This window comes from Panthera pardus, unplaced genomic scaffold (genome assembly GCF_024362965.1).
Source record: "Panthera pardus isolate Hobbes unplaced genomic scaffold, ASM2436296v1 HiC_scaffold_8, whole genome shotgun sequence".
Classification (NCBI taxonomy): Eukaryota; Metazoa; Chordata; class Mammalia; order Carnivora; family Felidae; genus Panthera; species Panthera pardus.
In genome coordinates this window covers 70,020,060-70,035,726 of record NW_026527013.1, presented here as the reverse complement: position 1 = coordinate 70,035,726, position 15,667 = coordinate 70,020,060, and the positions used below count along the sequence as shown (strand labels likewise).

The 15,667-nt window shown below is 47.5% G+C and overlaps 1 protein-coding gene across 1 annotated transcript in view; it reads left to right on the top strand.

Annotated features, from left to right (window-relative positions):
• The window catches only part of VOPP1 (VOPP1 WW domain binding protein), a 110,213-nt gene that overhangs the window by 72,623 nt on the left and 21,923 nt on the right, over positions 1-15,667 (top strand). Inside the window, exons 3-4 of the mRNA XM_019451044.2 lie at positions 5,615-5,692; positions 11,235-11,371. Coding sequence (XP_019306589.1) covers positions 5,615-5,692; positions 11,235-11,371 — 215 coding nt within the window. The remainder of the gene's footprint in view (positions 1-5,614; positions 5,693-11,234; positions 11,372-15,667) is intronic.

Genomic DNA, 15,667 nt, shown 5'->3' with positions numbered 1-15,667 from the left:
CTGGAGGGCAAGCATTTTATCAAATTCAGCTCTTGAAAGACGATCATTCACCAAATGTTTATCCCTATACCTACCTTCCTTCTTTATACCAAGTTCGTGTTTACCTGAGTTTAGCTGAGTCTGCCTTCAGCTCTGACTGTGCCTGAGGCAGCTCTGGTTATCTCATTAGGGGTAAAACCCGGAGAGAGATACACAGGAAATTTCATGGCGGCAAAGGCGGCAGAGCCATGGAGAGCAAGTATTCTGAGCCGGGAAGAGAGCAGTCTCATTTCTCCCAGTCCACAAACATCTGCCATCTCTGTTCTCTACCGCTCGTCAACCACCTCCTCCCTTCATGGGATGCTTATAAGCAGGCAGGTGAGCAGGGGCCATTCCTGCTGGAGGGGGCCTTTCTGAGAGTTGCATCTTCCAGAATTGGATCGTTGCAGGGCAACTTTTAGTAGAGTTGGGAGCAAAAATGCAATAGCCATTTGACCAGTATCACCCAGGCAGAAGTCACGGGGGGCCTGAAAGGACCTCAGCCCAGCACCACTGCCAGCAGGAAGTGACCTTCTGGTTGGACCTGATGCTGCCCACGACTTACCAGGAGGGTAAAGAAGCTGATACAGACACAACACAACTTGAGCTTGTCCACTTTTGGGGCTTACACAACAGAGCTTTGAGGAAACAGCCTTCGTGGTGCAGCCTAGTACACACACGTCTGTAAGGGTATATATGTGGTCAAAAGAGAAGTTTTGCAAAACACTTCTTACGTGTCATGTCTTAGGATTTCTTTAAAATCGATCTTTGCCTCTGTAAAATGGATATCACAACCTAATAACCTGATTTCACAATCCATTAGTCGGTCACAGTAGCTAAACAACACTGTTCTGATGTATAATTTATTACGGCAGCATGGAGAGTCCTTTCCAAACGAACATCATACTTTTACCTAATCTCACATCTTACTGTATTATTTCTATCTGTAATGATTAAACTATCTGCTAATTGTGGAGAGTTATTGACACAGAGTGGTACAGGCATTTGGGGGAATCAATATGCTGTCCCTAGTTAAAGCATACTAAAGAGTGGTCGCTGAATTTCCATCTGTCGCCTCTGCCCCAGGGACTTCCTGCTATTTACCCAGGGATTCTGTGCTGGTCTCTGTTTCTGTGGTCTTGATGAGTTTCCCTCTTTTCCCTGTCACTTCCTTGGGGCTTGGTTTGCCCTTTGGGAATGGCTCCTGCCACGTTAAACTTGCCCTTCACCTCCTACATTTTCTCAACCTCTTTTGCTTTCTTAGGTATGTCTTCACTGCTCTGCTTCTCTCTGCCTCTTCAGCTGGTTCGTTCGCATGAGCTACATGATTGTGGACTCACTGTTAGTACAGTCACCACACATCATCACTGGGATGGCTCGGCCCATAGCAGCTTGTAAAAGCAGGGCCCAGGAAGAATGGGCAAACCAAGTAGGGATAAAGAAGTTACCCTTCGGTAATGGAAGACTCCATATTACCTACGAGGCAGTGTCTGTGCTAAACACTTTCCTGGAATGCTGGTCAAGTCCATTCTTGGCTTTAGCAGATAGTGCCCTGGACTTAAAAGACACACAATATCCCTAATGCCTTGTTTCCCGAGATTATTTCAAACATGAGGCTAATAATACTTACCTTGTGTATAGAAGCTTTGGGTATTATGACAGTGGTAAAGCACCTCGAAGTTCTCATAACCTGTGACCTTTGTCCTTACTTGTCTTAGTATTCTGTTGCTACATAATAAATTACTACAAACTTATTACAGTAAAACCTTGGATTGCAAGTAACTCGTCCTGCAGGTGTTCTGCAAGACAAGCAAACATTCCTAATAGATCTTAACTTGATAAACAAGTGATATCTTGCAATATAAGTTGTACATGATGCTGAATGTCACATGATCACAACTGAGCCAGTGGTTCTTGAAATTTGCTTTGATTATACGAGTGCTTTGGATTACAAGTAGGTTTCCGGAATGAAGTATGCTCACAAACCAAGGTTTTACTATATATTTCTTTTCTTACAATTTTTATAGATCACAAGTCTGGCCATAGCATCTATGAGTCCTTTGCTCTGGGTCCCACAAAGCTGAAATCAGGAAGTTGGCTGGGTTGTGTCCTCATCTGTAGCTTGGGGTTCTGCAAGTTTGTGCAGGTTGGTGGAGTTGAGTTCCCTGTGCTTGTTGGACTGAGGTGCCAGTTTCCTCATTGACCGCTTGGTGGTTGCAGTCAGCTCCTGGAGACCACCCTCAGTCCGAGCCATGTGTCCCTCTGACAACACAGTAGCTACTTCTTGAAGCTAGCAGGAGAGCCTTAAATAACATACAACCTTACATAATATTCTCTAATCATGGGGGTGGCCATTTCATCATATTCGTAGGACCCTCCGCACACCACATACACAAAGGGGTGAGAATCTTGGGGCCATCTTTGAAACCTGCCTATCACATTATCACATTGATCATGAATCCAACATAATTGCTGAGGATTGTCTTTACAGATGCATGATAGAAAGGAGTTTCATCTCTTTTCATTTACAATTAATTGTTTGGACTCCACCTACCCTAAAAGCAAGAAGTCCTTTTTCTCCCTTGAATGCTCCCCTCTTTCTCCACACAGATGCGCGTGCACGTGCGCACACATACACACACACACACACACGCACGCACATGAGCACACACATATTGGTTACCCAGGACCATTGAGATTCTTGAGAAGGAGGGCACCACGGGGTCACTGTGGATGATGCTGTGCATCACATTAGCAGAGGGTGCTGTTTGGGCAGTGCTGTGTCCTTGCTGGTCCAGCCCTGGCCCAGATTCCCTGCCCCACCCCCAACCCCCGTAACAGGGCCATTCATCTCCTCTCACGCTCCATGCTTAACCACTCTGCTCCACAATGCAACCACAGTCCCTGTGCAACTGGGACTAGAGGCGCAGCAGGTCCAGCCACCCCAGAGCCACACTCCTCCACCACTGAGGCCCTTGTGCTGGCCCAGGTCATTGCCAGGCTGCATTTCTGTGTGGTCTCTGCTCAGATGTCACCTTCTCAGTGAGTCATCCCTGAACTCCTTGTTTAAACTTGTGTTATTATCTACTGCCCCCTCTCCCTTGCTCTCAGCCTACCAGCTCTTACTTTATTTTTCACCATAGTGGGACTTACTGCCATCCAACACAGTTCATGTGTTTTTTTAATTTATTGTTTGCCTCCCTTTTCTAGGAAGAAAGCTCCTCCTTGGCAGGGACTTCTGTCTGGCTTTTCATTGTTCCATCCCTCACGCCCCATCCCAGGATCCAGTGCAAAGCTCAGCTCCTTAGTAGCACCTTGGTGTGGCTTTTTAATGGATGCATAGATTATAAGAACCCATGGCATTTTTAAAATTTATTTTTGTTTAATTTTTAAATATTTATTTATTTTTGAGAGAGAGAGAGAAAGACAGAGCGTGAGTGGGGGAGGGGCAGAGAGAGAGGGAGACACAGAACTGGAAGCAGGCTCCAGGCTCTGAGCTGTCAGCACAGAGCCCGACACAGGGCTCAAACCCACGAACTGTCAGATCATGACCTGAGCCAAAGTCGGACGCTTAACCGTCAGAGCCATCCAGGCACCCCTACATTTTTTTTTTTAATTTAAGTATAATTCATATACAGTGTCACATTAGCTTCAGATGTACAATATGATGATTCAGCAATTCTATACGTTACTCAGTGCTCATAAGAGTAAGTGCACTCTTAATCTCCTTCACCTGTTTCACCCTGCCCACCTACCTCCCCTCTGGGAACCACCAGTTTATTGTTTGTATTTAAGAGCCTGTGGATTTATTTGCCTCTTTTTTCCTTTGTTCGACCAGCAGCATTTTTAGACACACACTTCAGTGTTCTACTATGTGTTGATTGATTAAGGCAAGTTAAACAGATAACCTTATGTCACCGATGGACGGAAGCATCTCATGGAAATCACAACAAGTTCTACCTAGTACGTAGAAGTCTGTGTTTGTGGATTATGGGAGGACTGGATGTGAAAACATCTGTATCATATGGAGAATGTGGTACTGGTGGTGGAGGTGACTGGACAGGAGTCTCTCAGATAAGTTTTGTCCTTGAAGTGATAGATGTAGCAGCAGTTGGGTGCTGGGTATTTAAAAAGATAGACACAACAGGGCTCCTAGGTAGCTCACTCAGTTAAGTGTCCGACTCTGGGTTTTGGCTCAGGTCATGATCTCTCCGTTCAGGAGTCTGAGCCCTGCATCGGGCTCTGTGCTGATGGCATGGAGCCTACTTGGGATTCTCTGTTGCCTTCTCTCTCTGCCCCTCCCCTGCTCACAGTATCTCTCTCTCTCTCTTTCAGAAATAAACATTTCAAAAATAATAATAATAAAATAAAAACATGGACTCAAGCCCTGGGAGCCAACCAAGGAGAAACGGCATAGGAACTCAGGTCTGCTGAGTTTCACTATAACTCCTAACTCTCCGTCTTAACTAATCTTTGCTAATATTTCCCAGGGAGCTATTTTCTACACAATTATTCATAAAGCAAACCAATTTGTACCAGAATTATCTACAGATTCAGCGTCTAAGATCCTGGATCAAATTGTGTATTTCTCCCGGCTATTTTTTAAAAGAAGAAAGTCGGCAGGAACCTAGATGACAAATATATGATCATTCAACATTACTGAGAAACAGTCCACCTTCTCCCTTTTCCCCACCTACTGCCACATGGACTCAAGTCACTGCAGTGACAGTTTCTCTGTAAATACCAAGGTGCAGAATCAAGGGGCTTCAGCTTTCATAGCCGTCTCTCTTTTCCAAAAAAAGGGGGTGGCAGGCATCTTAAAGGAAGCTGGGTTGACTCCTTGGAGCCTGCACTGAGTCCTAAGGGCCTTGACTGGGCAGCTCTTCTAGGGGAGGAATAGCTCCTGAGCCACACCCACACCCCGCAGGGCCCCAAGCCTCAGGCACCGTGGAGGGGAGGGGGCAGCGAGACAAGGACAGCCCTGTCAGCAGAGTGTATAAGGATGCAGCACTATAAAGGGATCCTGCCCTCCCACCCCTTTCACTGGGAAACTACAAAAACTCAGATATGGGGAAACTGAGGCTTGCAGAGGTCCAGTGACTTGCCAGAGTCCCATAGCCATTAAGTGGCAAGACCGGAACTAAATTTGCTAATCTGTCTGACTTCATAAGCTCTGCTTTGAACCTCAGGGGACTTGCCAGTGCCATGCACCCAGCTTTGGACCATCATCAGGGATCGAGCGCTGAGCAGGGTCTATAGCATGTGGACACGGGTCTCTTGTTGAACTTCCTTCCTATTGCAGCGCTGGCGTGACTCATGCTGGCCTTGGTTCACAGGCCCCACCAGAAGGGAACCATTGTGATTCAGCATCTGGAGATGGGTAGTGAACCCGGCGCTTTGAATCACACTGACCTGCACTGGCCAGCTCCATCTCTGCACCTTCTGTTTGGGCCACCAGACAGCCCTCAGTTCTGGTTGGTGACATGCAGCGGTGGCGTTTCTGCCCGTTGCCCTGAGTCGGCCTGGACCTCATGAATGGTTCGGCCTTCCTTCCGACCCAGGACACTGACCGGCCTCTGCCCTCTCTCTCCTACAGATGCCGCCCTTACGAGGACTGCTGTGGCTCCAGGTGCTGTGTGCGGGCCCTCTCCATACAGAGGCTGTGGTATTTTTGGTAGGTCGCAACCCCTCCTGGTCTCGAATGCCTTGGTCTACCACCCACCCCCCAACGGCTCTGCCAGCCTCAGTATTGTCATGTCACCTTCACCTGAGGTCTTGGCCTCGGGGACAGCCTCTGTCAAGCACACAGGTATGTTCAGGTTGCCTCAGTTTGCAGAAAGCTTGTTCCCGTTTTCACAGAGGGTGGCTGGAAAGAAGAGTTCGTCTTTGGGAGGTAGGCTGGAGGACTGTTCTCCAGAAGCTGCTGTGCCAGTTTCTGAGATGGAGCTGAGGATGACTGTCTGAAAGATTCAGAATTAGCCGACTTGTGATCAAGTCTGTGCTGCCTAGAAGTCATTCCCACTCATGGTGTCAGCTTAGTAGATAACTTTCAGGACAGACAGCCTGCATCTTTGTCCCTCTTCCAGCTCTCCTGGGGGAAGTCTGTAAAATTCTACCTTGAGAGGGGATGAGGGAGTGACGCTGACGGAGCATCCTGGAAGGGGAGAGGTGCAGTTTCCATTAATAACAGGATTCCCCAGGGGATTGCTCTCTTTAAAGGGTGCCTGCTCAGGGGTGTGTCTAAAAACGTATTTGAGTCTATAGTTGAGAGACACTGCTTCACATCTCAGGGACGGCAGGGTGTGAGTGGGAGGGGATGTGCCTAAAACCAAAAGAACATTTCCTGCACCCACACGCCCTCTCCTCTGCTCCACTGCAATGGTAGTGTCATCCAGGCAAGCTCCACAAAGGGTTAAGCCTTAAGCTTCTCTATGACTTTTAGATTCTGACATCACTGACTTCCAAAGACATTAAGACTTTTACTAATAAGCATGTTACAGCAGCCACTTGAAATTTTTTGTGAGGTTTTGTCTTTCCCTTCTGACAACTGTTCCCAAGTTTGATTAGGGAAAATGCCAGTAAGTGGCATTCCACATGTCACATTGTCTTTGATAGGAGAGCCTGCTTCCATATCACCATCACCACCTCCTTGATGGGGCATTGGCCATTTGGGGGCTCGACTCACCTGTCACATCGGGCCCTGGCCCGGCCCCCCTTAGGGTTGGCTTGGACATCCCCTGTCTTGATGTCACTACCTCTGGCAAGCCCTCCTGAACCAAGTGCCATGTTGGTGCCTAAAACTCTATAATAGAAGGTATTAGCCTAAGATCTTCTGAATGTAAACATCTCTGAGTACACTTCAAGTGAAGTGGGCCAGTACCAAAGTAGGGACCGGGAGGACCAGGATAGGTGGTATTTCAGAGCTTTGCCTAGCTTCATGCATGCTTTCCCTCAGAACTCTCCTCCATGGGGCCTTGTGGTAGAAGGAGACAGGACTGTCCGGGGCAAGAGTCCTGAAATGCTTAGGAAGTTATGCCAGGTTAGCCTGAAGCACCAGATGTTCCTAAAAATGAAATGTTCCTAAAAATGAAAAAAACTTGTCAAGGTTTAGGTATCAGGTGATTTAAAAAATTTTTTTTTTATGTTTATTCATTTTTGAGAGACAGAGACAGAATGAGAGTGGAGGAGGGGCAGAGAGAGGGAGACAGGATCTGAAGCTCCAAGCTGTCAGCACAGAGCCCAATGTGGGGCTTGAACCCACAAACTGTGAGATCATGACCTGAAGCCGAAGTCAGACACTCAACCAACTGAGCCACTCAGGCGCCCATCAGGTGATTTTTTTTTAAAAATTGAGAGTGCAGGAGAAACATAAGGGCCTAGAAGCTAGAGCATCTTCTGTTGGCTTTCCCAGGAAACTTTACCTGAGTCAGCAGTCAGGTGCCTTTTAGAGGCCAGCCAGGGTCACTTATCAGAGTTGGGACACGTTGGTAAGACAGCATGCAGTGAGTGAGCGGAATCCCTGCACAGAGACATCTTATGAGTGCCATCATACAGGGAGTGCCAGATGACAGAAGAGGAGATTCTGACAACAGGTTCTAAAGTGGGGGTACATCCAGAGAACAGCTGGAGATGTGAGTCTGAGGTGCCCCAGCTGAAGTCAAAGGATGCTTGGGTCTGGCTCCTATGCATTCCTTCTCTCAGTAAACATGAAGGGTCTCGTACACACCAGGGTCCCATGGAGAGGCACTTAGGGTAGCCAGGCTCCTAAAAGAAGCAGGTGTCTAAATAGGTAATTCTATGTGGAGGGTTTTAAACTGGTGTTCTGGAAACACAGGATGGAGCCTCTGATCCCAGAAAAGTTGGGAAAAGCTGCAAAGCTTCTGACTGGGTGTCAGAGAGGGTGTTCTGTTCAAAGGGACCAGCATGTTGATGGGACAAGGAGGTAAGAAGAACCAACATGGTGAGAGAGTGGCAGGAGAGTCATGTGGGAGGCAGGTGTTTGTGGGGGAAGCATAGGGGATAGGAATATGGAGCTGGACATAGAAGGAAGGAAGGGCTACTCTCCAACCTTGGTCCCACCTCGTTTTTAAGGACTTCTGTCTCCTTACCATAGAACGAAGGTTTTGGAGGAGAATGCTTCCAAAAGTCCCCCCGGTTCTAAAATCTTGAGTAATCTTTGACCAACACAGTCTGAATGAAATCTTCATGGTTTGAAGAACTAGACCAGTAGCACCCTTGGGTAGAGCTGGAAAGTACACTATGAAGGAGTAAAAACCAGCAGGGTTATTGTGTGCGTGAGCCCTGCCGCTGGGAGCTCCCACCCACCTGGGTCTGCATCATGGTTCACCTGATGCCTGGGATGTGCATCCAGGGAGAGAGCTGCTGTGCTGAGTGCTGGGGGGAGGGCAAGAAGGGATTGAAAAAACACATTGAACTGAAGAAACCAGATTACTTTGGATAATGGAAAAGACATGAACTTCCTCTCTTAATCCCTGTAAAGCTTCCAAAACCCGCTCAGCAATGAAAGGGAACATCTAGAGCACAGTCAAGCTTTAGTGCTTCAAAGAACAGCTTTTCTTACTATACTCCTCTTTTTCCCCTTCCTCTCTTTCCTTGTTCTATAAGCTCATTTTCCTGACCCCTTGTCAGTTTCTCTCTTAAAATAAGTTCTCTCAGACCAATATTTCAATGAGGAATGAATCTGATGATTGATACCTAAGCTGGTAGTCAGTCTCCTACCTTTTGACTTGTTCTGTCCCTGCCCGGTACTTACTTGGTCTCTGTTAGTCTAAGGTGCAATATCAGATGAGGTGCCTCAGTATCATTCATATCTGGCTAGGAGAAGAATAATTCCATGTGATAGTGGAACCAACACTGTGGCCTGTCCCATGGAAGAGACCCCTATCTCAGATTTCTTGTGCATTTTCCAAAACCAGGGAGCCCATCTCTTGGGAGTGAGTGGTAGCACTGTTTGAAAAGCACTATATATCCTGTACATAAACCCTTACGCACAGTCAGTCTCTCTGTGCTCAGATACTTACAGTTCAGCCCACTGTTGAATGTAAGATCATCATTGAGTCCACCCCACGGAAATTAGTCTTAAGAGCCGAAACAGTTCCCTTTGTGATTCCAGCATCTCAGTGCCGAGATGCCAGGCCCCTGCACAGTGGGATTCTTTGGTATCCCAAGACAGCAGCCCCCTCGGCCTCTCCCCCGTCTGCGGCCCACAGCCATCCTCTGGGGCCTCTTGCTGACCCAGCTTCCCGCTGGCACATATGTGCTGTTCTTTCCACCCAGAATGTGCCTTCCCTCCCCTTCAACTGGCCTCTTTCTTTCCATCCTTCAGAACTAAGCTCAGATACTGCTTTGAAGGAAAAGAAGTTTTTTGGGTCGCCTCGCTATAACACGTACCCTTGTTTAAAACCTCTTGTTGCACTGAATTGTACACGTAAAAATGGTGAAAATGGTCACTTTTACATTATGTATATTTAACTGTATACACACATGTGCACTTGTGCGCGCGCACACACACACACACACACACGCACTTATGACGGCACCTTTGGTTTTCCTTCTTAGCACTTACCAGAGTTGTAAATCAGTGATTTTGTAAATTTGTTGTTTGCCGTCCCCCTCCTCTATCACAATTCAGGTATAGCGGGTGGGAAGGGACTTTACCTTACTTTCTATAATGCGCAACATGGTTCTAGGACCAGAGCAGGTGCTTCAACATTATTGAGTGAATAATGAACTAGAAGACAGGTCCGAGAGCCACAATTTCAGCCCTTTCCCAAATCATTTCCTGACTGACTGATGGACTTACACTTAACATTGTATTCATATTCTTAAAGACTTTATCGCCTCCTTTTTTCTTAAATTTCGTTTTTGTGTGGTCACATGCCTTTGACCATAACACAGCGGGCTCTCCTGCTCATTCATCTTTCACAAGGCAGTAGGCTGCCCACACAGTGTGGGCATATTGAGTGAGGTTCTGGAAGGTTCCATGAGTCCCATCACAGTTTCCCAGCCGTGTCTGTGCAGGACAGACAACTTAGCCCTTCTCAGAATGACTTCCCATGTTTCTAGAAATACAAGGTATAGTGCAAATGTGAGGTGGGAAGAACCATTTATCCATTTCTCAGTCATTTATTGAATGCCAGTGATGTGACAATATCAGAGAATTTTCAGATGAATTAGACAAAGGTCCTGTCCTTAAAACAGTCAGCTCTACTCTTCATTAGACTTTAAGGTCACATAGGAGGTCAGCCATACTTAGAACATAGAGATTTTATATCTGCGGCTCTTTTATGGAGTATGAGTACTTTCTCTAGTCCTGTAGTTTTTCTATAATTAAGGTGTGCTCTCGGAAGGTCACCATGTAAAATTTTCTTTCTGAATATTCACGTAATAATGGAGAGAAAATGGCTAGAAAGGATAAATGTTCTTATCCGTGTTGCTTTCCCAGTGAAGAATGGAAAATGGGGGACATGGGCAGCGAGGCAAAAGCTGGGTCAGCCATGGCATTCAAGCAAGGTTGAGAAAGCATCTCCTGTTTTGACTAAAATTGAATTGAGGTCAGAGCCATGGACAGGAAAGAGATGGCACCAACCCTTGGAAGGCAACTAAGCATTTGGAGCTATTGGGGACAGAAAGCTCACTGAGAGACCTTCTCAGTGTGAGTGGGCTGCATTCAGGGGCATCCCAGAAGTCTGCAGGCCAGTGGTCTCCCTGGTGTCACCCACCCAAGAAGGTCCTGGGGGAAAAGTCAGAGGAAGGCCAGCCTGAGGAGCCGGGCACGGAGCCCCGCCTTCTGACCCTAGCACGTGGGAGTCAGTGCCCACGGATCTCTGAGTCCATGGGCCCAGGCCAGCCACTGTGTGCCCTGAGCCCCACTGTTGTGCCCTGAGCCCCACCTCGCTGCTGCACCCTGAGCCCCGGCTCCCTGCTGTGGCCTGAACCCCGGCTCCCTGCTGCGCCCTGAGCCCCGGCTCCCCGCTGTGCCCTGGACCCCAGCTCCCCGCTGCACCCTGAGCCCCACCGCTGCGCCCTGAGCCCCGCCGCTGCACCTGAACCCCAGCTCCCCGCTGCACCCTGAGCCCCACTGCTGTGCCCTGAACCCCAGCTCCCTGCTGTGCCCTGAGCCCCGCTGCTAAGCCCTGAACCCCAGCTCTGCGGCTGCGCCCTGAGCCCCAGCTCACCGCTGTGCTCTCGCTCAGGTTCCTTTTGATGATGGGCGTGCTCTTCTGCTGCGGAGCTGGCTTCTTCATCCGGAGGCGCATGTATCCCCCACCGCTGATCGAGGAGCCCGCCTTCAACGTGTCCTACACCAGGCAGCCCCCCAACGCCACTCCAGGTCAGCCCACCCCTCGTCCTTGTCTCTGCTCTGTGCACTTTATGTGTCCTCTGCAAGCATTTGTGAAAGTCACTGCTATGGAATATGCTAGAAGAGAAAATTCAGGCCGTGTTTATTCATTTAGTTCTGATGATCACCCTCACTGTGCATTTGTGTCGATATAAAGTGCAGCGTCTATTGGGCTACATGTCTGTTACCTCATATTCTTACCTAATTAGTGGTGCACCTTTTATGCATGTTTTTGCGGTTCCTATAACCATATTGTTTGCTCTCTGTCATCACCCTTAAAAATTATTTCGTGTATACGTTTCTATACAAGCAGTAGGGTCCCTGCCATCATAATGCATCGGGACTAAATATTAATTATGCTACTAAATGGTGATTTGCTTATTCTGTCATTGCTGACCATTTGTTTTCTCTTGGTTTGCTTTTTATTCATTCATTCAACAAGTATTTATTATGCATTCACTTGATTCTGAGTACTTATAAATAGAGCACATTTTTGCACAAGTTACATTTGGCCTAATTAGGGAACATTACCCAAAGTGATGCCACAGACTCAAAAAAAATTAGTGGTTTCTTAATTCTTACAAAACTGCTTTCCCTATCTAAAATTCTCAGGTACTATGGAGGGTGATTTCAGGCCTCCCTTGGGACACAGGCTGGTTCCCTATTGTTCACATTATATGTGAGATGTTTTCCTTCCCTTTGAGGGCACCTTCTGAGAAGGAAGGGATAGCAGGGTGTCTGGGCATTGCTCAGTAGAGCTCCTGTCTTTCGGCCACTATGTGCTGAGGTGAGGCGACAGGCATCCTTCCTGTGTTTGCTGCCTTGCTGGACACAGTCTCCACCTAAGCAGTGGAAGGCGGGGGCTCTCTCTTTTCATTGCACACCCCAGGTAGGCACAATTCTAGGAGCAGTTCTTGCCTTGGTTTTTATGAAGTTTCAGTCATGCAGGATGAATATGTCCTAGAGATGTACTCTACAGTGTAGAGCTTATGGTTAACAGCACTGTATTGTTCACTTCAAACTTTATGAAGACGGTAGCTCTTACATTAAGGGTCCTCAGCACCATAATAACAGTAATAAATTTGGAGGTGATGAATAGATTTATGGCATATATAGTGGTGCCGACTTCACAGTGTGTATTTATCTCCAAACTCACCAAGTTGTATCCATTAAATAGGTCCAGCTTTCTGTATATCAATCATAAATTTAAAAAAAAAAAAGCATTGGGGGGATTGAGTGTAAGTTTTCTCACTCCTGTTCTCCTGAGGACATGCTGTTCTCAAGATGCAAGGGGACTGGAGACATTTATTTTTTAGGTCTTTTACAGTTTTCTTCCACCAGATACTCCCCAGGTTTTTTTTTTAATGTTTATTTATTATTTTTGAAAGAGAGACAGAGTGAGAGCAGGGAGGGGCAGAAAGAGGGAGACAAAGAATCTGAAGCAGGCTCCAGGCTCTGAGCTGTCAGCACTGAGCCTGATATGGGGCTTGAACTCACAAACCGTGAGATCATGACCTGAGCCAAAGTCAGACACTTAACCAACTGAGCCAGGCGCCCCTCCCCAGTTTTTTTTTTTTTTAAGGAATCACCTTTATTATTTTTTTAACGTTACTAAAAGATCTGAATATGTATTTTCCGTAACAGTTCAGAGGCTGCTCTGCGTTAAAAGCTTTCAACCAGGGTTAATACCACTTTTCACGTGTAAGTGGATTTTTATTCTTTCATATTCCAGCATCAGGTGAAGTGCAAATTTTCAGTTAAAGTTACGGGGGGGGATGCAAAATCAGATTTGATCTGGATTAGTCTGAGCCCATCTCCCCCCCCCCCCCCAAGAAAGAAACAGATCAGAGAAATTGGGTCAAAGGCTTCTAAATTTCTTTTTTTTCTGTCGTCACTTCCTGCTTTTCTCTCCCGGGTGCTTTGCCAAGTGCATTAACAGCATTGACTGTGCTGAATTTTAATCCCTTCTGTATACTTTGGGCCCCCCAGTGAGCCCATGCTTCAGTATGATTCACATCTCAGGCACCAGGCAGTCTCAGTTCCCAGCTGAGGGAACTGGTCAGCCTGCGGTCGGGATTCAGAGTGGCCATGCTTGGAGCCCGGAGCCCCAGCCTGTCGGAACTGCTCACTCAGTCCATACATACTGCATAGCTGCTGAGGTACAGCAGGTGCATGGGACACTGCAGTGTGGCCTGGGTTCCAGCCCTCACCCACTTGTGTGTTGCACAGTTTGCACCACTGTGTGTGAAAGCCTGCGCAGTTGCACAAATGGTCACCAACCATGGTGAGAGCTATGGAGGAAAACCTCAGGATGCAGGGAAGCCATGTGTGTGAGAGACTCAGTCTGGTATATGGGTGGATGGGACTGAAGAGTATGAATGAATGTTTAAGTGGCAGTGAGTGGGGAAGGAGTGAGTGGGGAAGGGACCAAGAAGAGAGGCACTGTGGTCTTCCTTTCCTGCCAGCCTTTACTATGTCCGCCAAGTCTCTGGAGCTGCAGAGCTCCAAACAGCTGCTGTCCATCCTGTGGCCACAGCACCAACTGCAGGACACTAGAAGATGGCATAAATGTAGGGCAGGAGAGTCCCAAGTAAAAAATATCAAGTCCCTTTGTAGACAGTGGAGAAAGACCAGAATTGCCAGTGAGCAGCTGTTCAGGGCAAAGCCCAGCCTCTCAAACATCTCGGGCACTGTGGTTTGACCCCATTCTACCTTGTAGTTGGAGGCATTTGGAGAAATGGGAGGCATTCATTTTCTTCCAAGGCCTGCCATGATGTAGTTACCATTGGAGCTGATGAAAGGGCCCATTCACCACCTGCTGGGAGACATTGATTTGGGTGCCCCCACCCCTCTAGAGTGAGTCGTCACCCTCTTTCTTCCATTTGTACATTTCATGCAGACCCATAGCAGTATGAAATAGCCAATCCCCAGATATACCTATCAGAGTATCTTAAGAAAATAAGACTTGCTTTGTGCCATAGGAGTGTGTGGTTTCCATAATTTCACTACCAAATCAGGGTCTGTGTCCTCTGTCACAGCACTAAGCTTGGAAGCAATGTAAGCGCTTTGATATGATTGTTTAGAACTAGTCATAAAAAAATAGGGCCTGTTGGGTTTTCAGTGATTCCAGTGTAGATACCCGCTTCATCCTGTCAGTGGGATTCACGCCGTCTGCAGATGTTTGTTGAGATCCTGTAATGCTCAGGGCACCATGCCCTTGGGAGATATGCAGGGTAAGAAGGCCATGCAGGGCGTGGCAGTCTAGGAAGAGAAACTCCGTGCACTGACATCATATGATAGGTTCACAGGATAAATATTATGCAGAATAGACCACTCAGGAATATGGTATCTTTGCGAGACACAAGCCAGTATTTGTGGACTTGCTGGGGTGGCTCCCTTTCTCCTCTGTTGATCTGGGTGGGGGGGAGTGGATTTGGTGAGCTTTGCTTATGCATGAAGAAGAAAAGGCAGAAGGTTTTAGAGAACCCTACTAGCTCACTGGAGAACGGGGGAAAGTGGCAGCTCACGTCCTGGAACCAGCTCCCCAGGCCAGCGTGGCTGAGTGGAGGAAAGCAGATCTACACCATTGCAGACCTGCTCCTACCTGGGACAAGGGGAGGACTGTGACCTCATCATTGTGGTTCTAGGGGGCTGATGCAGGTTGGAGCAAGACCCAGGGGAAGATACTGACAAACGAGGTGTGTAACTGAAGTTCAGAAGTAGGGCTCCAAGTCTGCCCAGGAACCAGAAGAAACCAAGGCTGAAGCTTAGGGCCTACCATTAGCTCATTTGTGCCTTGAGCTAGGTGAGGGATGTGCAGAGAAGCCGTGGTCTGGGAAACAAAAAGAGGCACCTGGACAGGGGCTTAGGAGGTCTAAGGTCTGTGAGATCAGAGTGGGCCACGTCCCTTCTGAGCCTCAGCACTTTATCTGCAAATTGGAATCATATAAAAAGAGGTTAGAGTGGAAGAGAGCCAAAGCATAAGAGACTCTTAAAAACTGAGAACAAACTGAGGGTTGATGAGGGTGGGAGGGAGGGGAGGGTGGGGGATGGGTATTGAGGAGGGCACCTTTTGGGATGAGCACTGGGTGTTGTATGGAAACCAATTTGACAATAAACTTCATATATTGGAAAAAAAAAAAAAAAAAAGAAAAGCACTCCTCATTTTAGTCTTTCTATATAGAGGCAGCCAAAATGTCACTGAAGAAAGCCAGAGCTCCCTAAATGCTGTCTCCCCCCCTGGCTCCAATCTTTCCACATCAGGCTGCTGACAGGGCCCATTGGACA